The following is a 27,486-nucleotide window of genomic DNA, read 5'->3' as shown; positions in this document are numbered from 1 at the left end:
CCCAGGAGGAAAGGTAAAGGACACATGAGGTCCCAGGCCCAGCCAAAGAGCTGGTTGCTGAGAGAGAAAGAATTAAGTTTTGGTTTTTGTTTTGCTTTAAATGGTGTGGTCCATAGCTATTGGGGGAGAGAAAACAAAAACAAAAACAAACAAACAAACAAAACCACCACTAAGTTGGAAGGAAGGTCTGGGATGAGTTAGAGGGGGGGGTAGTAGGGGATGGCTATGATCTAACTACATTGCATTGTATTCGTGTATGAAATTTCCAAAGAATAAAACTATTTAAATTGATTTATGATTTCATGACTTCATGCAATTTCTTCAGCAAAAGAAATATCAATCAGAATAACTCAAATCCATGTTCCTAAGACATGGCTACTCATGGCTTGGGCATAGTACTTTTATTTCCTCTAAAATAGACTTCCTACATTGCTAAACCATATAGCTCTAAAACCATCATTCCCATCTTTTAATATTGGAGCTGTAACAAAATGTGTTTAGTGCTGGGCACCTGATTTTATGTTGAACATTTTCCCAATCACTTGCTGAAGTTTATTCTCTAGTATAACCCTTTCAGGAAGGACTGAAACAGTGATTTTTGGTTTTTCGAGACAGGGTTTCTCTGTGCAGCTTTGGCTGTCCTGGACTCGCTTTGTAGACCAGGCTGGCCTTGAACTCACAGCGATCCACCTGCCTCTGTCTCAAGTGCTGGGATTAATTCTTAAATCATTTCATGATTGAACTTTTTGGTAGATGGCATTGGCCAGGTACTTATTATTAAAGAATGACCTTGAACAACTGCTCCTCCTACCTCAACCTCCTAAGTGCTAAGATTACATGTATGCTATCATACCCAGAAATGTCCTAAAATTCTTGAAGGACAGTTAGGTGACATAAAATACTGGTTTTCCTTTAATAGTTTAAAAAATTGTTGCTTTATTATCTAAAATAAAATATTACTGACAAAAGCACCAAATCCATGTGATTTTTTTCCCCCAAGTCACTTGGTCTTATTTCCATGGCGAAAAAAGGCTGGTTTTTAAAACCCAAGCATTTTACAAGACCACATGTCAGTATCAAGTGTTCTGGGCTGAGTTCCATATTTGGGTGCCTCCTTTCGACACAGCCAGCAGCTGTCCTTCTTTAGTCCTAAGTGCTCAGGAACTGTAGCCCTGACAAGTGTTGCAGTCCAGTGCTTTGCTTTACACGATTTATTATGGCAAAATGAGCCCCACGTTTCCTGTCTAAACTACTTTTCAGCTTTCAATCCACTAGGACTAAGTACACAATGTTATACAACCACCATTGAACGTTGGTTTACCTGAGAGGAGCTCTTTTATTTATTTATTTATTTTTTAATTTACTATGTATACAATGTTTTGTCTGCATGTATGCCCACAGGCCAGAAGAGGGCACCAGACAGATGGTTGTGAACCATCATGTGGTTGCTGGGAATTGAACTCAAGACCTTTGGAAGAGGAGGCAGTGCCCTTAACCTTTGAGTCACACTATTAGGAGGTGTGGCATTGTTGGAAAGAAATATGTCTCAGTCTCTTCTGCCTTTGGATCAGACGTAGAACTCTCAGATACCTCACCAGTACCACATATGCCTACATACCACCATCCTTCCAACCATGACAACAGACTAAACTTCTGAACCTTAAGCCAGCCCCAGCAATAAAAATCCTAAGACAGAAGTAGTCCATGGCTAGCCTGAAACTCAGAGACCCACCTGCCTCTGACTCCCAGGTTCTGGGATTAAAGGTCTCTACAGCCATGCCAGCTTTTGTCTTTATTTTAGTTTTTAAAGATATTGATTTTCTTTTCTCCTTTCTTTTTCTCTTACTGTGCCATCTGTGATACATATTCACCATCTTCTAATTTGTTGCTAAAGGTGCCTTCTTTTTTCAAGCATTCCCTGAGCTCTCACAGCCCTCACTTACCCTTGTATGGTATAGCAGTCGCCTTACCTCTGAGAGCCTTTTCTTTCTGACTGATGTGTCTCTTTAAGAGATCTCACCTTAAGCCAGACCTGGTGGCTCTCACATGCCACTCTAGCACTATGGAGCTAGGGGCAGGAGGATCAAGTGTTCCCAGGCAGCCTCAGCTACAAACCAAACGAAACCAAAGATTTCACTCTGCCTACAATTTCTCTAAGCTGTAATACTTAAGATTATCATTTTTATCTGTTTTGTGGCCATATTTCTCTGATGTTTTTTCATAATGTATAACATCTAGTTTTTTCCTTTGTTATATATTTATATACTTTGCTGCATTAAAACAGGGCTCTTGTGTAAGTTTTATGTATGAGTTGGAGGTTTTCAAAGTTTTGTCCACTTGACTCCAGAGTTGTTTCCAGCTTTGGTGGTGGTGACACATTAAACGGCTGTTTCTTTTCACTCTTCATCCGTGAGGAAAATCACCACTATAAGACAAATGCAGATTACATCTGCACGAAGATCCCACTCCAGTGCTCCTGTGACAGCAGAAATTAAACAATGAGCCAAATGCTGGCTACAGCTCTGTATGCAGAAGCATTTGCCCAGGAGCTGTACTAGGGTGTGGACTCACTTCATCCAGGACCCTATGGCTGTTCTAGTATGCAGATACCTTTCACCCAGGAGCCAGTGGCTGTAGTGGTGCGTGATGCACCTCACCCAGGGTCCGATGGCTGTGGTGGTACATGAGGCACCTCACCCAGGGTCCGATGGCTGTGGTGGTGCGTGAGGCACCTCACCCAGGGTCCGATGGCTGTGGTGGTGCGTGAGGCCCCTCACCCAGGGTCCGATGGCTGTGGTGGTGCGTGAGGCACCTCACCCAGGGTCCGATGGCTGTGGTGGTGCGTGAGGCACCTCACCCAGGGTCCCGATGGCTGTAGTGGTGCGTGATGCACCTCACCCAGGGTCCGATGGCTGTGGTGGTGCGTAGTGGTGCGTGAGGCCCCTCACCCAGGGTCCAATGGCTGTGGTGGTACATGAGGCACCTCACCCAGGGTCCGATGGCTGTAGTGGTGCGTGAGGCACCTCACCCAGGGTCCGATGGCTGTGGTGGTGCGTGAGGCACCTCACCCAGGGTCCGATGGCTGTGGTGGTGCGTGAGGCACCTCACCCAGGGTCCGATGGCTGTGGTGGTGCGTGAGGCCCCTCACCCAGGGTCCGATGGCTGGTGGTGGTTCGTAGGCACCTCACCCAGGGTCCAATGGCTGTGGTGGTACATGAGGCACCTCACCCAGGGTCCGATGGCTGTAGTGGTGCGTGATGCACCTCACCCAGGATCCGATGGCTGTGGTGGTGCGTGATGCACCTCACCCAGGGTCCGATGGCTGTAGTGGTGCGTGATGCACCTCACCCAGGGTCCGATGGCTGTGGTGGGTGCGTGATGCACCTCACCCAGGGTCCGATGGCTGGTAGTGGTGCGTGATGCACCTCACCCAGGGTCCGATGGCTGTGGTGGTGCGTGATGCACCTCACCCAGGGTCCGATGGCTGTGGTGGTGCGTGATGCACCTCACCCAGGGTCCGATGGCTGTAGTGGTGCGTGATGCACCTCACCCCAGGGTCCGATGGCTGTGGTGGTGCGTGATGCACCTCACCCAGGGTCCGATGGCTGTAGTGGTGCGTGATGCACCTCACCCAGGGTCCGATGGCTGTAGTGGTGCGTGATGCACCTCACCCAGGGTCCGATGGCTGTGGTGGTGCGTGATGCACCTCACCCAGGGTCCGATGGCTGTGGTGGTGCGTGATGCACCTCACCCAGGGTCCGTTGGCTGTGGTGGTGCGTGATACACCTCACTCAGGGTCCGATGGCTGTAGTGGTGTGTGATGCACCTCACCCAGGGTCCGTTGGCTGTAGTGGTGTGTGATACACCTCACCTAGGAGCCAGTGGCTGTACTATTTGCACTATACATCAGCAATAGCACTCTTGCCCTTGCTGTGCAATTTATTTTTATTTTATGTTTTTCATTCTCACAGGTTGCTTGCCCAAGGTTATTCCACACCTTTTTCTTTAGACAGAAGAGTTATCCCTAAACACCCTTTCAAAAGGTTGAAACCCAGCCACCACCACAGTCACACTGCAGCATAGAGAACATGACAGACCATTCTGGTAGCTCGTGGGGTAGTTCAATTTTTTTCACAAGGACAGTTAGAGCAGAATGTACACCTTTGATTTCATTTCCTCAGAATTCTACTAGAAAAGGTCGAGTGACTTATTTGTTGGCGCATCTTGGCAAGCTGCTTTCTGAAAAGTGATGCACCAGTTACTAAGGACTTTCATCTTCTTGTATCCCAAAGGAATTTATCTTGCAAAGTTAAAAAAAAAAAAACAAAAAAACAATTTCACTGATTCTCTGTATGTTCTTCATTTTTACAAGTTGTTCCTGCCCCCCCTCCCCAAAAAAGCTGGTTTTCCTTGTTGTTTTGTGTTCTTTTCTATCTGGTATTGTTATTTACTTGCAAGAAAGAAGCAGACTATGAAAATACCGACTCTACACCAGTGTGTTCAACCTTTTGACACTACAACACAATGTTGTCAACTACAAAGTCCATTCCTAAATGTGCAATCAAGTTCCAAAGACTACCGACCTGGGCCTGAGTCCATTACACCTCCCCACCGGCCTTTGTTTTATCTGAGATATGCTGTAACTGAGCAAACATTTATCACGTAAAATTCATCACTGCTCTCAGTAAGAGGTATTTCCTCTTAAGAAAGTCCTACTTGCTCAACTGTAATTGAATGAACCCTGCCTACACCCTGAGGAGGCTGAGCTCGGCACTATAAGCCAAGGATATATAAACTCTGCAGCCTCACTTGTTCTAGTTGACTTTGAAATGAAAACAGAAAACATACCAACTCTGGTCAGATTTAGGCCCTAATCCCAGCATGTGTCAGGCAGAAATGCACTTACATGCCCCAACTAGCCTGCACTATATATGGTGAGACCCCCCCTCTCAAAAACAAAACAAGTAAACAAACAAACAAAATTACCGGGCATGGTACTACACATCGAATTGCTAATGCCAGCACTCAGGAAGCTGCCAGCCTAGCCTACATAGCAAGATTCTGTTTAATCACCTCCTGCTCCCCCATTCAACCACCTAATAGGACCAAACTGTTTTGCTCTGCTATTTTCCTTTCTATTGTTGTTTTAAGTCTAATTATTTGTCCCAGGTTGGTCTGCATCTCCGGATCCTCATGCATCAGCCTGGGACTAGAGGCAGGAGCAAACAGGCTCGGCTTCCTGTCAATAGCTTAGTGACTAACTGCAAGGTTAGCTAGTCCCAGGACAGGGAACTACATATCTGCAGACAGACATCTTTTTTTTGTTTTTGGTAAAGTCAAAACGGTATCTGACATTGTTCTTTTTACAACTAAGGAGTTAACATTTTTTTTATTGTGTGTGTTTATACACGCATGTGGAGGGGCAGAAGGCAGCTTGTGGGAACTGGATCTCTCCTTATACCATGCGGGTCCTGGGATTGAACTCGGGTTCTTTTTTTTTTTTTTTGAACTCGGGTTCTTGGACTTGGTAGCAGGCACTTTAACCCATTGAACCATCTCTTGCTCCCAAGACCAGCATCTTAAAACTTACTTTTTCTAGATCTATAGAACTCAGGACATCTGACAGCCTTTGGACAGTATCAAGGTATAGGCTGAAGATTTACTGAACTTTTTCTGACCAAAAATAATCTTTAACTGGCTCAGAAATGATGTGATTTTTACCTTAAAGACTATAAGGACTGGCCTGGAAGACAAACGCTGATTGGTACCTCAAGGCTAACCCAGTAGGAGGGAGAAGAAAACGCAGGCTCTGGGTGACAGGCACCCCACTGGGCATGAAGGCTTCTTACCCTTGCATCTCCCTTACCTCTCTAGCTCTTTGCACTCAGTCTTCACTAAATGGCCTTTGCTGGGGGCAGCTTCCCATCTTCTTTGATTTCTGTCTTTTTCCTGCCCTGAGTCACTGGGGAGCAGTCAGACCTGGATTAAATAACAGCACCGATTACTCTCAAAAGCATGTCCTTGTTCGTAGTGGGAACCACTGCCGTGAACGCAGATGAAAAGCACAAACGTCAATGGCCACAGAGCAATAACAGGCCATACACATTATATTTGAGGGGGACAATCCTACACCCCTACCTCACTCCATCCCCAAAATAACTGTCGGAAGCCTCACATCATGAATGGTAACAAAAGTGGTGAAGGTATTCATGAGTTTGTGTGACCATGTAAAAATAACTTGAAATAAATTAAGGCACAAAATTCAGTTATGACCACTTGCAAATATCTGCTCTCTAACAAAATAAATGCCGCCTTTCCATAAGGTAAGTGGCGTATGTAAATAGCATGGCACAAAGCAGCTACATTGGCGCCTAAGGTGGAGCTGCTTGCTGAGTCGCAACACGGGTCCCTGACCACACAGGCACCTGAGCAGCTAGTATCATTTTACACAGGAATGAGATAAAGCTTATTCTCAAAGACCACAGTTACTTTTTAGTATCTCTATCCTGGTAGCCAAACTATCTTAACTAAAATAAATTCCAAACTAAGGAACGGTAGATTTGTCATGAATTCAGTAGTATGAAAATAGAAATAAACTGTTTTACTGAGACACAGTCTTAGTACGTAGGCTAGACAAACCTTAACATTGGGGTCTTCCTGCCCCTGTCTCCCTGCCACATGCAAGGATAAAACGTTGAATTTGGAATGCAGAAAGAGCAGAAAGACAAACGAAAAGCCATTAGAGGAACTGTGTCAATAGATAGGTTCTTAAGTTGGACATTTTGAACCTGAGCCACAGAAGATGCTCACATTAATACTCAAGATAACATAGGAAATGCGGAGGAAGAAGTGTGTACATAGCAAGATCTATCAAGACTATCAGAAATGTGTCACTGGGGCTAAAATAAAAATTTAACATATAAGTCTCACTTGAGTTAAAAGTGCCAGTTTAAGCAACAGGAACAAATGAAAGTGTGAATGAGGAAGTTAGGTTGGCCAGGAAAGGACACCTATATCCTTTAACAAAACAACCACGCAACAAGGACGACAGCAGGAAGCTGTCCACTCTGAATGGCCCACTATGTTTAGCACACTGGTTTATGGAATTTCTCATGGCTTTTTCATTATTTCTTTAGGTGCTGAGTTTGAACTCAGGATCTGTTGTATAAGCACGTGCTCTATCTACGAGCCATACCCTCAACCCTTTACAGTTATTTTTAAAGTGCTAGAAATGCCTTAATAAGAACTGATTATATCAACTACCATTTGGGGACCAATTTGAATTTACATAAATGTTTGTAGGAGATGGCGAGATGGCTCAGAGGTTAAGAGCACTGACTACTACTCTTCCAAAGGTCATGAGTTTAATTCCCAGCCAACAACATGGTGGCTCACAACCATCTATAACAAAATATGGTGCTTTCTTCTAGCCTGCAGGCAGAATGCTCTATACATAATAAATAAATAAAATCTTTAAAAATAAAATAAAATAAATGCTTGTATACTCTTATTTTAACTTAGTATATTTTCCATCAACCTTCGGGTTTCAATCAATATAATCCATTATGGGGATAAACAATGCAATTAAAAAGAAGAAGATTTAGAACTCTAAAGGTCACAATGGCCAGTGCTCTACATTTGAAAGACCGGTCTCACAGCTCAATTCTCACGTGTTCTAGCCTTTGTTCCAAACATTTCTGCAAATTAAAACCACTGGCACTGCAAAGAGTAATTCGGACTTTCTTCCCACCACTACCCTCAGCAAATCTACAGATAAATACGTTTTCCTTTACCAAGTTGTTTCCTAATTCTTTTAGAAACAGGAAAAGTTGGTGTATTCATGGACTAACAGCATTAATACTTCCTTTGCTTATCAACCCACACTAAAGTACAAGCAGTCTTCACTTTTTCTTTTCTGAGCAAAAATTAATATGAATTGTGGCTTTAAAAAGTAAATTAAGGCCAGGCATGGTGGCACACGCCTTTAATCCCAGCACTTAGGAGGTAGAGGCAGACGGATCTCTGTGAGTTCAAGGCCAGCCTGGTCTACAAAGAGTCCAGGACAGCCAGAGCTGTTACACAGAGAAACCTTATCTCGAAAAATTGGGGGGGGGGGGGGAGGGAGTAAATTAAGAAAGTCAATATTTTTTTCTTTTGCTGGTTTTGCTTGGTTATTTATGTCACAAAATAAACCCCTCCTGTACTGTTGACTCCGCTGAACCACCAGTTAATCTTGAATGACTACAAACTAAAGGGAGGTCTCAGCTTTTCATGCTCATTAAAACTGCTAAAGTTAATCACAAAATATTTCTCTCCATCTGGATAGATTTTCAGATCTGACAGCTTCTTTCAAAAGAAAAACAAGGAATGCTTTCTACTTCCTTTTTTAAAAATATTTTTATTTAATTTTAATTTATGTGCATTGGTGTGAGGGTGTCAGATCTTGGAGTTACAGACAGTTGTGAGCTGCCATGAGGGTGCTGGGAATTGAACCCGGGACCTTTAAGAAAAGCAGACAGTGCTCTTAACCACTGAGCCAACTCTCCAGCCCGCTTTCTACTTTCTTAAGATGGAAAGGGTAGGAGTCCTAAGGTCTTTCAAAAGCACAGGGGAAATGGGAAGAGTAAAGACTGCAATTCTCAGCAATCTCAAAGCATCCTCCTTAAATACTGTCCTGCTCCATGATAAAACCAGCAGGCATAGCATGGTCGATCCAGAAATTTCTAAGAGACTTCGTGGATTATTTTGTTTTTGATTATTGCTAAGTGCACAAAACATAATCAACACTTGTAAAACTTAACTGTGACGCTTCACAGCTTCCTTTCTAAGTGCCAAATTTAGTCGTTCACTGAGTTGCATTGACTTTGGTGTGTAATGTTTTTATCTGCAAAGTTTCTTTACATTCAAGTTTATAAAGTTAAAAAAGAAATTAAGAGAACTGTACAACATATAACAACTTCAAGTGTGAACCCAGAACTTGGGCAGTGGAGACAGAAGGATCAGCTCAGGGCCAGCCTGAGCTACACACCTAGTTTGAAGCATATCTGGGGTATAGAAGATTCCGTCTCACAACACAACAATTATTAATACTCTCTCTTCACTTGCCATTTCTGCAAACCAACACTTTTTTTTTTTTAAGTCACTTGAAGGAAAGGTGGCTGCACACTTAACGAATAAAACTACGATGTCGATTTAAGGGTTAGACTGAAGGGCCACTCAGGAGAACTCTCGAGCAGTCGGTCCCTGGCAATTGGGGGATGGGGGTGGGGGAGGGGAGCGGGGGTGGAGGAGGGGAGCGGGGGTGGAGGAGGGGAGCGGGAGCGGGGGCGGGGGGCGGGGTTCTCTATGACCCTGAGAGCAGTTGTTGAGATATCTTCCCTCACTTCCACGACCGGCTCTTTCGTTTTGAATCCTGCACAGCCAGCCTCCTTTAATCGTGAGAGGGATCGATGGTGGGAATCTTCGCGCCACAAACACTTGATTCCTCTCGGGAATCAAGGTTAAGACATAAAAGCCCGCGCCGAAGCCTCTAACAGCCAGCAAAGCCAAGCCTGGGCTCACCACCACCACACGCCTGCCTCCCAAACCCAGGGAGGAGACTCCGGCCGACAGAGTCCCCTGCTACGGAAGTCTCCCCGTCACTCCCAACATTCCTGTCACCCTCAAGAGTCTCCTTTTAGAACTAGTAGCCACACATACACTTCCAGAGCAGGAGAGGGCCCGCTGTAGCCACACACAACATGGCAGCCACACACCTACCGAGGAAACAGCTGCGCCACCACTCCGGCGATGCTGCTCTCTAGGGTGCGGGGAGTCCTATTGGCCGCTGCGGACAGCGCGAGACCAGCCGAGAGCGTTGCTGACCAATCAGGAGGCGGCGCGCTCCGACGAGAACGCGGAACAGGCGCGGAGCTTCCGAGGCGCTGAGCCGCAGCGGCTGCAGCCAATGGGCGCGCGGCTCGGGCTGGGAAGGCGGGACACCCCGTGGGCTCCTCTACACTGGGGGTTCAGGTGTCGTGAGTGCAAGGCTGGCGGTGTGCCAGCTCGCCTCCGCCCGCTGACGGAATAGCCGCTGCGGCCAGGAAGGGCTCTCACCCGCTTTATCTTCCCATCGTGTGCCTCACACTTTCGTGGCTGGTGGTTCCTGAGAAGCTTGGCTAGAACGGGCTGTGGGCTGCAGAGTACAGTGTAGATCGCAGGAGCAGGACACGAGGGACACTGCTCCATCCCACAGGTAAGATCACACACCTATCAATTGAAGTTGATTTATATCTTAGGAGCGACTGACGGACTCACACCACCCACAGTCCGAGAGCAGTAAAGCCAGTGCAGATAGGTGTGTGTTAACTTAGCATGGTTCTCTGTGTGTTAATGAAAACCAGTGTGGAGCGTTAATTTACATTTAACCTTAGATTGGGGGTAATCAGAGAGTGAGCTGTTTAGACTAGGCTGTCACATATAATATGACATGTTTTCTATTCTTCATCAGAAGCCGGTTTCCCGTTATCCTTGTTGTGCGTGTTAAGTAGGAGAACACATGGAATAATTAAAAACGTGCCTGACCTTAACACTCAGTAAATGTCATGCCTGTCAAAGAGCATAGGAGATGGTGGTGTCTTAGACTTTTTAGTCTCCCCCACTCCAAGTAAAAAAGGACACTTAGATATAAAGAAGTTGGCTGTATTTCTTCAAGATGAAAGCTTGAGAAAAAAAAAATTAAGTAATTCCACTGACCAGCTGGCCGCTGGTGGTTTATGCCTTTAACCCCGTACCTAGAGAGGCAGAGGCAAGCAGATCTGAGTTCTCTCTCGCAGCTGAGTTCCAGGACAGCCAGGGTTACACAGGGAAACTTCGTCTGGAGAAACAGAACAAATATTCCACGGAGAGTGAAATAATTCGTCCTGTCTCCAGAAGATAAACCTGTGGTTTAAATTTGCTTTGTTGTTGTTTTGTTGTTGTTTTTTGAGACAGGGTTTCTCTGTGTAGTCTTGGCTGTCGTGGACTCATTTTGTGGACTCACTTTGTAGACCGGGATGGCCTGGAACTCCCAGCGATCCACCTGCCTCTGCCTCCCTAGTGCTGGGATAAAAGGCATGCACCACTACGGGGGTCTAACGTTTCCTTTTTGCAATTTTTTTTTTCAGTGACTGTTTGTCTTTGTATAAGTCAGAAGCTTTCAAGCTACACTGGTGAGAGCTTTTTCTTTTGTTTGCTGTTGCTTGCTCTCTGGAAGCTCAGACTTGAGGAGGTCCTCTGGGCTCCACCTGCCCTTGCCTGTGCTGAGGTAGAAGTTAGTAGCACCATCCCAAAGGCAGCCTGGCGATGTCTCTTAGTGGCTGTTGGCACGCTGTAGTCTTTCTTATAATGCTGAGGTTGCTTGGCTGGAAGTTCAGTTTCTGGTTCGTGTTTACCTTTTAACAGTTTGCATTTCTGGTGAATCTCACTTCCACTCCCCTATATACTCCTTTTTGATGAACAGATTTTTGCTTCAGGTTTCCAAGAAGCTTTGGCATTCTGACACACATCACAATTGGTGGTTTATGTCGTGTTTGACAGCCGAGGCTGGAGCTCAGTCACAGTACCTGCCTTGTTTGTACAAAGCCCTGGATTGGTTCCTGAGCACCTTAAGCCCAAGGTGGTGACACATGTCCCAGTACTCAGGAGGCAGAGGCAAAAGGATCAGAAGTCGAGGCCATCCTTGGTGTCACAGCCAGTTCCAGGCCAGTCTGTCTCAAAAAGAAGAAAATTTGTATTCTACTTGACACTCCATGGACAACGACTTATGTATTTTTCTCTTTTGAGAAATTCTTGGTCGTTATCACGTCATTACTTTATTTCTCCCATAAATTAGTAAATATGATTTTAGAGGGTATTATGTGACTTTTCCCATGAGTCCGTTGTGTTATTTTCACCTAAACAGTTTGTTTTTTAAGAACCGTTTTTATATCCATGATACTATTTTTCAGAATTGTACATTTAGCCTTTGGGAGTATCAAATATATTCACATTTGTTTTAAAAATATTTCATTCTTTTAAGCACAATCCCAGCAGTGTAGTGGGCTTGTCGCTTCTCATTTTTGTAATATAACCTTTGTGTATTTCAGAGCGCTCATCTCCTTGGGGAGTTTCTCGCCATCCCTGCCTGTGTGGTGTGATCTTGGTTTGTGTTATCTTGAGGTTTTCATTTCCTCACAGACTGTGTCTATTCAGAGCTCCCTTTTAGTTTTAAACATGACTATATATAATTTTAAAAGCCTTTCATCATTCCTCTAGCATATGGTGTGGAAAAGATAGAAAAATTTACCACGTATTGACTAAATTTTGATAATTCAAAAATGTTCTATTAATTCCAGCACTAGATATATATCCTAAGGAAATAGAAAAATGCATGTAAATGTTTTTTCCATTATTATGTATAACAGTTTAAAAAATAAAGTCTAGATGCCCGATGCAAAGCTTCCTATCAACACTTAATAATTTTTAAAAATTTATTAAAACCTTTCATGTATGAATTGTCCAATGCATATAATGTCATCATTTAGTTATATAGAAATAATAAGTCATTGGATAAAGAATAAATATGAAATTGTGAGCAAGGAAAAAGCATGTAACTCTAAATCTAAAATCTAAATTTGGTTTTAATATTATATACTGAAGGGATAATGACTAACATTTTTTGGATTCCTCCTGTGTCAAATATTATTCCAAAATAAATATTCCAAGTGATAGTCTTATGCTCACAATAGTGTATAAGGTAGTTGTAATAACTATTCCTGTGTTTTCAAAGTGTCTGTGCAGCATTAAGAGGCATAGCCTGTTAACTAGCAATACAGTGTGAGTGTTAACATGTGAACTATGGGCAATAGGATTGTAGGCTTCTTCGTACTTTCTCTAATTTTGCTGTTTTGTAGATTTTTTTCCAGTTAATGTATACTTTTTTGTTTTGTTTTGGTTTTTGGTTTTTTGAGACAGAGTTTCTCTGTGTAGCCTTGGCTGTCCTGGACTCTCATTGTAGACCAGGCTGGCCTCTGCCTCCCGAGTGCTGGGATCAAAGGCGTGCGCCACCACCGCCCAGCAATGTCTACTTTTTTCATAATACTTTGTATTATTTTTAAAGATGGAGTTGTTGTTATAACAGTACTTTTTTCTTCTTATCATTTTTTCTTTGTAAATATGCACTTTTCTTTGCTTTCCCTACAGAACGCTTCATGCATTTGTAGACCAAAACATGGGATTAGTTTTTATTTTTAAAAAGACATTGTCAGTCATCCTGATCCAGCTATCAAGTTGGCACTGATGAAGATGCTGTGCCTGCTTTTCTTGGGCTAGTAGTCGTTCTGAAAGTCTCTTCAAGGACAGTTTCTATTTGAAAACTCAAGTATCCAAGAACGTCAGGAAATGGCCTAACGGCGTACTCTATTCGAGGACTACAGATTTCAGAGACTCCACTTGGACTCCAGTTAGTCTCCAAAGTCATTCTTTTGATTTACTTAATTTTGAAGAATTTTATATAAGCAACATCAAAAGATGGGAGAAAAAAATGGTAAGTCATTGTTAAACATTATGCTTAACTGTTTATAGACCTTTGTTCTAAATTGTTTAATTTCAGGGGTTTTCACTCTCAGTGATTTTTTTTTTCTTTCCTCCTACCCCCTTGATGTGTGTGACATAGATACACGTTTGTTTGTAGATGTCTGTGCTTGCAGATTGGGTGACTTCCTGTTTCTGCCGTTGTTGTTGTTGTTGTTGTTCTTGTTACACGTCTCCTCATGAAGCCTAGTGTTCACAAGTGCCTGAGCTGACTGACTAGTGGGCCCCAGGGCTTGGCCTGTCTTGCCCTTCCCAGCACTTGGCTTACAAATGCACACCCCTCCCACCCCGCCCCTCCCCAGCGCTTGGCATGGTGCTGAGGATCTAGACTTAGGCCCTCATACTTGTATGGCGGGCGCTCTCCAGAGTGAGCCATCTCTCCAGCCAGTGTCTTTTACATAAAGATTTATGTCCGTTATTTAGTGACCATTTGTAAAATATTTTTTCTGTGAATTATGGCTGTGGTCCAGATGATGACACATTTCATCATATGTTATACAGAAATCACATTTGTTACTATTTTTACTAATTGCATTTAACAGGTAGTTAATGGTTGAGAAATTATCCGGCTTGCGAAGGTAAATCCAAGGTCTCTAAAACTGTAATTATTCACTAAGTGACGTAAGCGTGTTATTAGTGGTAATTTTATCCTTCTAGTCATAGGGTCACTTTGTTCATTTTCAAGAAAATATGTGCTAAAGATCCAAAACTGAAAAGCTACTATCTTATCTGAGGTATTTTTAAAAAATAGTTTTCTATTTTGAAGATTAACTAGTTTAGCATTTACCTTTTTTCCCCCTTGAGACAGCTACTGTGTTATAATGGCTGTAATTTACTTGTAATTTAGTTGGAGAGATTTGTGTGCATTTTCATCTGGAGTATAGAAGTCAACTTTGGTGTTAGTCCTCCAGTGCCACCTGCCTTGTACTTTATTATTTTATTATTTTGTGACAGGGCATCTCATTGGCTTGTGGTTCACCAACAAGCTGACAGGCCAGCAAGCCACAGGATCAGCCCTCCTCTTCCTCCCTGACCAAAATATACATTACTGCACCTACCCTTTTTGAACATGGTTCTAGCTCATGCCTACAGGGCGGGCACGTTACTGTCTGGGCTTGCTCCTCAGCTCTCCTCAGGGATGTTCTTAAGTAAAAATGGGAGCAGAGGCCACGGTGACAGGTGGGGGGCAGTGCCATTATCTTGGCTCATTACATCCTTAGCAGCACTCACAGAACCTCTGTGTTACCAGTTCACATCTACAAACAGGAAAAGCAAGTGCCTATATGTGTGTATATGATGTTGGGGTGACACCCAAGCCTCACACCTCATAAGCCAACATTCTACTGCTGAGCTACTCCTCGGGCCACTTGAGTGTTATTTTTAAAATAGATCTTACATATTCTCTGAAGGAACTTGGGGACTCTCAAAGCCCTCCCTACCCCATCTTGCTGGTTGTAGACTCGGAGATCTCTTAGAGATCCTCCAGGCATCTCCAGGGTTTTGAAATTGCAATGTAAGGCTGTCTATGAAGTTAACACTTGAGAACAACACAGCTGAGTTACACAACAACATCAAAAAAATCATGCTGTTTTAAGTGAGTTTACTACGTGATGTTGAGCCATATTCACAGTGAATCTGGGGCCCGTGTGGCCTGGGCCTCATGTCCCGAAACTTCTCCATGTATATATGTCATTATTGCTGCATTTACTGAGTATCATAATTAGTTAAGTGAGGAATTAGGTTGCAATGATTCTCGAGTATTTCTTTTCTTTTTTCATTCTTTTTTTTTTTTTTTTTTTTTTACAAAGACTGTACTGGCTGGCTTTGTGTTGACACAGGTAAAGTCATCAAAAAGGAAGGAGCCTAAGTTGAGGAAATGCCTCCATGAGATCTGGTGCACGGCATGCTTTCAATTAATGATGAATTGGGGAGGGCCCAGCCCATGGTGGGTGGTGCCATCCTTGTCTGGTCATTCTGGGTGCTATGAGGAAGCAGGCTGAGCAAGCCAGTAAGCAGAATGCTTCCATGGCCTGTGCATCAGCTCCTGCCTCCAGGACCCTGCCCTGTTCAGTTCCTGTTCTGACCTCCTTCCGTGATGAACGGCAACATGGATGTGCAAGCCAAATAAACCCTTTCCACCCCAACTTGCATTTTGGTCATGGGGTTCTGTTGCAGGAACAGAGACCCTAACCGAAGACAAAGGCCTTTTCAAGTCTTCATGTGTACTGATATTTATCTCCTTTATAAAGTTTTTATACTTCTTTCCGTGTGGATATGCTCTTGCAGCAGTCAATACGTAGCTGACTAAGAGGTTTGGACAGACAGAGCATCACGTTGTGCTCTGACATTCATGACACTAGTGGCAGCATTACTGGACTACAGTGGTCCTCAAGTGGCTGCTTATATTACTTGTTGACATCTTTTTGAAATGTACACAGCCATTTACAGTTTTAGATTATTACTGTGTGGTATTGGCTCTTACCGCATAATAGCTTACAACTGAACATCCACACATTGCACAAATAAGATCAGAAGCAAAAAGCTGAAATTGTTTAAAATGTACTACTTTATAGAGGATCTTATATTTACATTGAGGTGAAAGTCACTCATGTTTCTCCTTAGCTCGCTTGTTTGGGTGTGTGGGGGGAGACGTGAATAAAGTTAGTGTGATTTAGTAGGGAGCAGCGCCTGCACTGAGAACGCAGAGCAGATGCCTGTGAGCTGCTGAGTTACACTGATCGATGGCTAAGCAGAGTTTCAGGGTTTTCTTTGGTTGGCTCTGCTTTCCTAAATCTATTAATTTGTGTGTGGCAGGCTGAGAATTGAGCCCATTTCCCAGTTCATGCTGAACTATAACCTAAACCCTGCTTTCTTAAACTGTGTCGCCATAGTCTCTCTATTAATCGGCTCCAAGAATAAGCAATTACTCTTGACTTTTGATTCAGACCTTTCCTGTCAGTACCACTCAGTTAAAACATGTTGGCATCTCTAGTAATGTTCCAAATGACACATAATAAAACAAACCAGGGGTTTTTGATCAATATCTTTGGGCATTGCTGCCTGTGTTCTCAACCATGACAAAGCTGTATATGATTCCAGAAGTTTTTGATACGACAAACGCTACTTTTATTTTTTCCAAAATTTTTTTCTTAAATTTGTAATTGACATGAAATCATAAACTATATTTAGAGAACGTAAAGTGTGTGAATGCAGGTGTACATTGGATAATGTTCAGATTTGGGTAAATATATCCATCCTCTCTTAAAATTGGGATCCAGTAACTTGTTTTTATTTTATTTTTCAAGTATTTTTTATTTCAGCTGGGCGGTCGTGACGCACACCTTTAATCCCAGCACTCGGGAGGCACAGGCAGGTAGATCACTGTTGAGTTCAAGGCTACACAAAGAACTGCTGTCTTGAAAAAAAAATTATTATTTCAATTTGGTGGAAACATTAAAAGTTCCTCTTGAGCTTTTTAAAGTACAATTTCTGTTGTTACCTTGTTGTGCTGGAGAACACGAGAACTCCTTTCTAACTGGAACTCAGTACCCACTGACCAACCTTTGGCGTCCCTCTCACTGTCCCCCTGTGAGTAACCACTCTTCTGTTCTTATGTAAGTAAGATTAGCTGCCCCAAACCTACATGAGTTGTAGTCATATCCTTCTCATCTTTCTGTCTCCGACTCACTTCTGTCGCCGACTCACTTCCCTTTACTTAACACCCTCCAGTTTTTTCCCTGTATCGTTACAAATGACAAGATTTCATCTTCTGGCCAAGTAGTATCCATCGTGCATGTATGCCTTATTTTCTCCTAAAGTGGTTTTTAAATTTTTAAATCCTTCCCATGTGATGTCTCCCTCTAGTAAGGGTACCTCCCAGTAAGAAGACGCCCTCTGTGAAGGGAAGCACTGTAACAGGAGCCCATTACATGCCTTCCACAGTAGTGCTGCCTTTTAAAAGCACTAATTTGTGTTGTCTGTCTTTCAGTGGTAGCTTAGTGAGTGTAGGGCCCCAGAGAAATCCTACTTCGCTAGATATTGCTGCACTGAAATGATCTGATCTCTAAAATACTGCAAGTGGAGCTTAGTCCCTAACTATAAGCTCATTGAGATAGATGCTGTTAGGTCTCAGTACTGTATAGCTGAGGATGACCTTAAATTTGGGATCCTTCCTTGCTCCACCTTCTGAGAGCTGGGATTGCACGTGTGTGCCTATACCTGGTTTAAGCATTATAGGGATTGGGCCCGTGGCTTCCTGCTAGGCAAGTAGTCTATAAAGTAAGCTACATCCCCAGCCCCATTTGTCCATTTTATAGATTTGGTCACACAACTCATAGGCAGATGTGCTGGAGTTCAAGCCAGGTAATCTGAACAAAGCCTGCTAATGACTGTTCCCATTCTTTCTTTGAACAGTTTTTCCTAAGTGCTCTCTGAAACAAATCACTCCTATTTTGTAGCTTCAACAAGCCATTATATGCTTTTGTCTCCAAAATTTGTATTTTTTCGATCAAATTTTACTCAGATTATACATAATTTACACAATGAACCTTTCTTTGAACTTCCTACCTAGTTTCATGCCTTACCCTCAGTGGATAGTGCTGCTATCCATATAGTTGCCTGACTTAGAAAATACAAGTTACTATTAAGTCTTTCCACAGACGCCTGAGTGATCTTTTCTTTGTAGCCCAAACTGACCAGATTGGCTCAAACTTGTGATTCTCCTGCCTCAGCTGCCCTAGCCTTCCAAGTGCTGGGTTACAAGTGTATCTATACCTGGCTTCTAGTTGGTGGGAGAAGCTTATCTAATGCCAGCACAAGATGCTTAGACCTCATGTGTGGCCTTACATATAAAGTAAAGTTACTTAGCATGACATCTAAAGCCCTCACTGTCATGGCCACTTCCTGGCCTATTAAGTACCACTTGTCATCCATTTTGTTCTCTCAAGTTTCTTTCATTTCAAATCTTAAAACCTTGTAGCTATGCTATGGGGAATTAAAAATAGGCTTTATCTTGTGGAGGATGTATCAAAGAAATAGCAGCCCTCCTGAGGCTACTTAGCCTTAGTCCTAATTAACCAGAGAGCTGCTTTGGGAAAGGTGACTTCCCAGTAGCATTTGGAAATCAGAGGAAGCAGCCTCTTTTTCTATGCACATTCTGCCTCCATTGTTAAAGTTGGAGGCTAGAACTTAGTTTTTATTATGCTAAGTTACATGTTTTATGTTGCCAAGCTAACACCTCAGTGTTCCCAATAACTACTCCAGTGGCTTTCCTAGGCTACAATTAGTATATCCTTTTTTTGTTTAAGATCCTATTAATGTTTTGAAACAGAGTTCCTGAAATTCACAGATCTGCCTGCTTCTGTGTTTGACATTTTAGGGTTTTCTAATACTTTAAAATATAATGCAAATATGAGATTTGGGTTTTTTGGTAACTTGGACTACTTGCATTCTTTGTTTTCAATTTGAAAAGCTTTGACTAAGATAATAGTTTGCTGTATATCAGAAATAATGCCCCTTAATTTATGTAAATTCCAAGTTGAAACAAGGTAATGTTAATATAAAAGATTTTAAAAATTATTTTGTTAGTATTTTTAAGTGTGAGAGAGAGAGACACAGAGACATAGAGAACAAATGAACATAAGTGTAGGTGCCTGTGGAGACCAGAGGCATCAGTTCTCAGATCTCTCTGGAGCTGGAGTTGTGAGCTGCCCAACATGAGCACACTGGGGACCAAACTCAGATCCTCTGGATGAGCAGTATATACTCTTAACCCCGAAGTCATCTCTCCAGTCCCTGTAAAAGACTTTAAAAGACACTTCTATTAGACATTGGGCTATTTCAGCGGCCGCTGAGATGGTTCCTTCTGAAGTGATGTACTTCTGTGTAGAGACTGTACCCTGGAGATGGTAAAGACGCGCGTTACCCATACACACGCCCTGCCCCCGCTACCATTCTAACCTGGAGCTAAGAGGTGGTGCCACTGAAGCTTTTTATTTCTGCCGTTACCTCCCAAGTGCTGGGATTATAGGGTGTACCACCACATGCAGTTTTATAAAGTATTGAAGATAATAAAATTCAGGGCTTCATACATGGGATGCAAGCACTCCTCCTCTTATCAACTGAGTTATATCCCCAGCCCATTTGATGTATTTTTAAATTTAGCAGAGTAGGTTAGACACTTGGGTCATATTCTTGATGTCTAGTTCTTTCTTAGCAAATATGATCAAAATCTTTTTTTCCCAAGAAAACAGATAGACCAATTGAATCTTAATTTTTGTTTTAAAATGATGTAGATATTTCTGTAAGGTGTGCCTTCGAGAACCTGGTGTATTTCTATTAAACTCTTAGGTTATTCACTTTTATTTTAGGTGACGCAAAGACTTTCTGGATGGACCTACAGCATGATGGTAAAGTTGACTTTATGTTTGAAAAAACGCAAGATGTGCTGCAGTCACTGAAAAAGAAGATAAAAGATGGGTCTGCCACAAATGGAGGTATGAAAAATGAAAAGTTCCAACACTATTGGAAATGTAGTATAACCCTACTGTTGCTTATTACAAACAACACAGACTTGCCTTTCTAAGGCCCTGGTGTGAGTTTGTCTGCTCTGTATATGCTCTGCTTCTACCAGCTTGCTTTTCTGATACATCCTGCGCCTGGTAAGTGATCGCTGCTGAAGATCCTCTTTGCTGTGTGTGGCCCAGAGTTCCTCTTAAGCACTGGGTTCAAGCCCTTCTCCTTTAGCCTCCCAGGAGCTGAAATCAAGCTACGTTTTTCTGTTTGTACCTTTTCTTTTTATACCTTTGTGTCTTTGAAGTGCAGGAGAAGGATGTTGCATAAATAATACCTGCTTCTTGTGTAAGTTTGACATAAATAGGAAAACCCAACCAAAACCAATTGGTCTATTCCATCATTTAGACAACTGGTGTATATATGATTCATTAGTGGTACAAGTCACGGTCAGCATGTGTAAGGCCTGGGGTCTATCCCAGCACACAGCAGCGTAAAAAGTGTGCTTCAAACACAACTTCCTATACTACTCTATACTGTTTTACCTGCTTCAAACAGAACTTTCTATACTAGTTTTCTCTGTGTTTTCAACCCTAGTTGGTTGTAGAACACAAGGCTCTAAACGTCAGACCTCCCCTAGCTCATTAGATACAGGCTTGTCTAGCAGAGATGTCCCCAGGGGTTAGTACTCTTGGGTGCTCTCACCAGGTGGCCTGTAGCACTTAATATTCTAAAAGAAAACCAGAGGACTGGAACTAGTAATGAGGAGGGGGTTGGTTTTAGTTTTCTTTTTACAGTTTTGTTTAGAAGTGGGAAGAGAAGAATTCTTATGTTTATCTATCTATCCTGAAACTGAAACAGGGTTATAATTGTGTGGGATAGATGACGTAAAGCCAGCAAAGAACACAGGTACCGCTTTAGCTGAGATGCAGGGAAAGGGTTTCTTTGGGAGCAGGTTCCTCATGTCATTGCCAGAGGCTTTTCCTCTCAGCATGAAACCTCTGCTATACTATGCTAATGACATTTCAGACCTATTACAATTTAAAGTAGGTTTAAAATGTTTTAAGATTACTTTTCAAACTTCTGTGAGTGAAATACCTGTAAGTTTTGATAAGGTATTAGTCTAACTGGTGACCACACTCTCTCTGTTTTAGTTAATTGACCTAAATAGCTAACTTCCCAGTCTCTGTGGCAGATGATAATAAGACTGTCTCTGGGGAGGTGGAAAAATGGGATGTTGATTGCTTAGTATTGTAGCTGGTAACCTGGATAGAAGTGATAGGGATTGCGTTTATCAGCCCCCTTTTTCTCTCTCTCTTAACAGACTACGTCCAAGCAATGATCCTAGTAAGTGAAGCAACTGTGAGGAACAGTCCGACATTGGAAAAGGGTATGCTCATTAATCATTCCAATCCTAATATTTTCTGTTCTTTCCTTGCCAGCCTTAATCTGTTAAGTTAAAGGTAACTTGAGAGGACACATAAGATTCATGTTGCTAAGTTGTATGAGGCACCGTTTCCTTTATGAAAAGTGTTGCCCCTCCAGAGATAGCAAACACATTCCTACCAACCACCCAGAAAAAAGAAAGTTTATGTCTTTTCTTCATAAAACATCATGTAGAGGGCTGATAGATTTCTCAGAATTTAAAGTACTACAAACCTGGTTTCTACAAAGAGTGCTATTAGGAAGGTACAGCCCATTACAGATAAGTGGGGTAATATTGCTCTTTCAAGCTTGGTTTCAAACCATCAGTCTTTTAAAAACTAAACATGTTTGGTTTGAAAAGATCAAAGATAACAAGGAAAAGCTTTATCTATGATACTTCTGACACCAGATGTGTGTATTTTCCACAGCAAGCGAGTTTCCAGCTTTATGTAGCTACCTGTGAGGTGTCCTGTGTTAAGCAGTCAGTACCCCAAGACTTGCCCTCACTTGGAATGTCAAGCATAAACCCTGGGCCTCTGTTACCTCTGGCTGACCTGGATGGAGATGCGGGGTTTCCAGCAGCCACCACAGGGTTAATAATTTGCTGGATAGGTGGTTCAGTGGGTAAGGTTGTTCTCCTCTTCCAGGGAACCCACCTTTAGTTCCCAGCACCCACGGCGGGCACCTCACATTCACCAGGGGCCTGGGAGCACCTGAACTCATGCACGTACGCCTTCACACACAGATACACATGTATACACACCGTATGAAAGTTAGCTCTTTAAAAAATTTTTGCTGTAATAGCTCAAGGAATTCAAGGAAATGCATTTCATCCTCTTAACAGGAATTTACAACACTCGTAAGAAGTGTTATAAAGGACACAGGTTACCAGCCAGGTGAAGAAGCCTGTGGGAGACAGGAGCCCGGATGCAGGTGCTCCAGGCTCAAGTTTGGGAGTGTGCCGCCCTCCTACTATGCTAATGCTTTCACCAACCTAAAACCTTTGACTCCCCATTATTTAGGGCATTGGTGGAGATCTCATTACATAGGTTTGAATGCAGGAATCCTTGGCCACTGCTGATTGACAGTCTCCTGCCTCACTCACTTCCTGGACTTGGCTCAGTGAGAAAATCGCACCCCTGTGGCTGTGGAACAGCCACCATGCTGAAGCTCCCTTGAGATTTTAGCTAGTATTCCTCTCAGCGGCAACCTCAACAAACATCACCCTGGAGGGCCAAAGCCTCTAGAAGTGTTTGGAACTAAGACAAACGCTACAATAGAAGATGCTGCTCTCTCCCTGTCACTCGAGAAATTACAAGGATTGTAATAATTACATCAGGAACTAGGGTAGATCACACATATTATTCTTGTTATGCCACATACACAAGACAAGGAAAAACAGATTGAAGTGATTTTTATCAGCATTATCATTCCATATATTTTAATCTATCACAACTTTGCTGTATGTGTTGAAAGTGTATTTATCAAATTTTTGTTTATACTGTTAGATATATTCTTAACAAACTTTACTAGTTTTTGCTTTACAATCAAAATTTGGAGCCTTGAAGTTTTTAACCCTAACACCAGTGTGCCTTTAGGGAAAATTTTTTACTCATTATTTATAATTTCAGTGCCACTGTATATTTTTAGGGTAGGTTCTCTTTAAAAAAAAAAAAAATTTCCTTTCACAGTATTCTTAAGTAACATTTGAGATTATAGGGAAGGAGACTTTTTTCCGTGCCTCGGATTGGAGGCTATAAATTAGACTCAAAGAAATTCTGCAGTGTAAAAGTGCAGGTATATTGCTTACTAGGGGAAGGTTAGGCAGAGGGACACTTCTAGACCAATAGATTGGTTCTTAGGACAGAGTGGAAGAACAGAGAAGTGGGTGGGACGTTTGAAAGGAAAATGAGCCCTGACGAAAATAGATACAATATAATATAGATGGAAATAGTGTCTGTATGAGTGGGGTGCTAACATCCTGTATTTTTGTGTGGTGAGTCAGTCTTCCTGGTAGAAAATTTTACAAGAAGAGATCTCTCTCTCTCTTTCTCTCTCTCAACTTCTTTTCTTTCTTTCTTTCTTTTTTTTTTTAGGAATCGTTTTTAAACAGTTAAGAGAGAGCCTTTTCCTGCATTTGCTGATTCTCGAACATTTCAGCTCAGAACAATCCTTTTGCTGCTGTTTCACCCCTGCTCCCTTTCAGAATGTGCACACCCTTCAGAGAGTGCAGCAGTTCTGTAGGAGAGGGCAAGGATATAGTAGCAAGGAATCAATCCTAAGAAATATTTTTTTTTCCTCTCTGAAACAACTTATTTTCAACTCAGTTGGGTTTTTGTTTAGAGTCATTATCAACAGAAATGTTATGTCATGATTTTATGTTTTATATAGACTGTTCACCTGAATTGCAACAATTTTATCAAGACAGAAATATATCTATTTGCTAGTACAGAAAAACAAAAAAGCTTGGTGTTAAGGCCAAAGCAAGCCCTTGGAGATCCAGCCTGTACTCCCTAGATCCCTAGACACTGGCTAAACCACTAATTCCCATCTCTTCCCTTGCTTAGTAACAATTGCAATTACATGTTGTTTCCCCCATACAAAAGAGCAACAACAACAAAAAGAATATGGGATAAAAAGATACACAAGGAAATAAGAAACAACAAATGCCTTAAGCCCTGTCTCCTCCAATGCATAGATGTAGAACAATAAGGAAATAAAAGCTACCTAGACAACATTTTCTGCCCTTAAGCACTGTGCCATTTGTTTACAGAATACAAGCAGGCCTGCCAGTGCTTGACAGTCACCTGAAATAACTATTACTTTAAGTGGATATCCAGCTCACTCTCTTAAAAGTTTTTAAATGTATACTGATTTATTTATTTTAATACTTTTGTTGAAAATATTGACAGTCTTATGGCTAAGTCTCAAAATCGGAGTGTCTTTGCAAATTTTAGTGTTCCATTTGGGCAGTATTTCTAAACAGTGAAGATATTATTTGACTACTTTAGTGCATTGTTTTTAACTTTATGTTTCTGTTGTTCATGTTTGTACTTTGCACCTGTAGATCATATACCTGTGACTCAGAATGAACAGGGAAACAAATCAAATGCATTTCCCTCTGCATCATGTGAAAACTCCTTTCCCGAGGACTGCACCATTCTGTATGTATATATTAACCGTGTTAATACTCCCTTCTTGTGCTCTTTACTAAACATCCCTAAGTAATTAAATCCTTTTATAAAACTTAGCTTAAGATGTCTGTGTTGTACTAGTTAGCTGAAATCTGATACATGGAATATTAAAATTGCCTCCAGTGTCAGCTCAGTGTGGACGGCAGCTGTAAGAGTATCAGTGTGAGAAGAAGCTCTGCTGTGTAAGCCCTTCTCCTCTGCCCAGGAGCTCAGTGAACACCCCTCAGGTTTCCAGAGACTTGTACAGGAGCACATCTGATACCCGGCAGACAGTAAGGCCAGCACCACAGCCTCCAAATGCTGGCGAGATTCCTAACTTTTTGCTGCAATCTTTTTCCTTGCAGCTAAAATTAAACTGGCCCTTAAAAAGATTCTCAAGAAAACGTTCTTGTTCTGCTTTTACTTTTGTGTGTGTGGAGATTGTAGCTAAACACTGTTACATGTAATTTACATTTATAAATAGTAGAAATGTCTTGTTGGTTTTGTTTGGTTTAGTTTTTCAGACAAGGTCTCACTAGGTACCTGAGACTGGCTTTGAATTGTGACCTCAGTCTCCCAATTGAGACGTCAATGTAATTTGAGTCCCAAAGCAATTTAATACACTCGTACAGAAATCTAAGTTCATGCTTTTATAACGCCCCTCACTGTAGCTCACAAAATGTTGTGGGTTTTTGTTTTTTATTTTGTTTTTTTTTCAGACAGGGTTTCTCTGTGTAGCCCTAGCTGTTCTGGACTCACTCTGTAGACCAGGCTGACCCCGAACTCACAGGGATCCACCTGCCTCTGCCTCCCGAGTGCTGGGATTAAAGGTGCGCGCCACCACCACCCTGCTCAAAATGTTGTTTTTAATTAGAAATGCTAACCCAACATACAGCATAAAATCTCATTAGTTTGCAAACAGATCCAACCACTCTAACATAAGATGTTTCACAAAAAGTTCTGCTCATAACTTTAGAAAATTATGCTCTAGGTAGAGAATCAGTTTATACACACACACACACACACATACACACACACACACACACACACATACACACACACATACACACACATACACACACACACATACACACACATACACACACATACATATATACACACACACACACACATATATATACACACACACACATATATATACACACACACACATATATATACACACACACATACATATATATACACACACACATACATATATATACACATACATACATATATATACACACACACACATACACACACACACATATATATATACACACATACACATATATACACATACATATATACACACACACACATACATATATATACACACACACATATATACATATATGTATGTATGTATATATACACACATATATGTGTGTGTATGTATATTATAAATGTGTTAAAGTCATTGTGGTAGTTGGTTTTTGTAGGCATATCTAGGCTGAGAGAATCTTAATTGGAAAAATTCCTCCATAAGATTGACAGATCTGTAGGGCATTTCCTTAATGACTGATGTATGAGGGCTCAGGCCACTTTGGGTGGTGCCATCCCTGGACAGGTGGCCGAGGGGTGTACAAGAAAGTAAACAGCAAGCCACAAGGAGTAAGCCAGGAATCAGCTTCTACCACGGCCTCTGCTTCAAGTTCCTGCCTGATTTCCCTCAGTGATGGCTGAGGTAAACCCTTTCCTCCTCCATGTGCCTTTGGTCTTGGTGTTTTATCACAGCAATAGAAACCCTAACTAAGACAGTCATGATACATGCCATGGAAATGCATGGGTATCTAATCTTTATCATCCTTAGACTTTGGGTTCTTTTTATTTATTTGTTTTTTAGAGATAGGGTCTCGTGTAGCCCACACAGAGCTGAGGCTGCTGTGGAGACGGTTTGCTCTGACCTCCTCTTCCCAAGTGCTGTGATTACTGAGTACATTTAGGTTCTGTTCTTCTAGTTCATTTTATTGTGGACTGAAATCCTAACTTTATCTTTATTTATTTATTTATTTTTTTCCTTATGGTGTGTTTTCTTGAGACACTGTAGCCTAGGCTTGCCTTGATTCTTGGAATCTTCCTGCCTTACTATCTCAAGTACTCAGCAAAGAGGCTGATGTATTGAGAGGATCTAACTTAAATTACACAAATAAAATATAATTGTTCTAGTTGCTTTTTATTAGTACATTTTTACTTTTTAAGCTTCTGACTTAATCATACCCATTTTCTTATAAATATAGGTCACAAAATGCTCTCAAATATAATTTTTGAACTAGTATTAACAGTTTCACAGTTTTACAAACACTTCTCAAAACAAATCCTCTCTCTCCATTTCTCTTTTTAAACATGTTCTGAATATCCCTTGATTTATCTTTTGAGATTAAAGTTATAACTGATGCATCCCCTCCCCCAAATTACTTTGGAAAAGGTAATTTTGGCTTGGAAGACATACAGAGGGACCTGGAGGGGGTAGAACCTATCTGAGTAAGCCCTCTGAACAGCCCTCTGAACAGTCCTCACAACATAAAGAACTGCTTTACTTTCTGCTGGCAGTATGAAGAATTTGGTGTTTGTTTTTTAGTTTTGTTATTTTTTGTCGTTAACATTTTGGAGGTCCAACCCAAGACTTTTTGCATGCATGCAAGATGCACTGTATCCCTTAGCTGTAGACCTGATCCCTTGGAATTTTTAAAGCAATGCATGGGTCATCGTGGGGTGTGGCCTTCTGCCACTATGCCAGGGTTTAATTATCTTCTGGTACAGACGTGTGGATAGTGTCCTTTGC

General features: G+C 41.9%; 1 protein-coding gene and 1 pseudogene across 1 annotated transcript in view; both read left to right on the top strand.

Annotated features, from left to right (window-relative positions):
- The window catches only part of LOC127201967 (SNW domain-containing protein 1-like), a 29,404-nt pseudogene extending 19,335 nt beyond the window's left edge, over nt 1-10,069 (top strand).
- Setdb2 (SET domain bifurcated histone lysine methyltransferase 2) overlaps nt 10,029-27,486 on the top strand; it is a 38,693-nt gene continuing 21,235 nt past the window's right edge. The window contains exons 1-5 of the mRNA XM_051160640.1: nt 10,029-10,234; nt 13,201-13,543; nt 19,959-20,084; nt 21,425-21,490; nt 24,593-24,689. Of these exons, the coding sequence (XP_051016597.1) occupies nt 13,528-13,543; nt 19,959-20,084; nt 21,425-21,490; nt 24,593-24,689 (305 nt within the window). The 5' untranslated portion in view covers nt 10,029-10,234; nt 13,201-13,527. The remainder of the gene's footprint in view (nt 10,235-13,200; nt 13,544-19,958; nt 20,085-21,424; nt 21,491-24,592; nt 24,690-27,486) is intronic.

The sequence above is a fragment of the Acomys russatus genome, chromosome 18, assembly GCF_903995435.1.
Source record: "Acomys russatus chromosome 18, mAcoRus1.1, whole genome shotgun sequence".
Lineage (NCBI taxonomy): Eukaryota > Metazoa > Chordata > Mammalia > Rodentia > Muridae > Acomys > Acomys russatus.
This window is presented reverse-complemented; position numbering and strand designations above follow the sequence as displayed.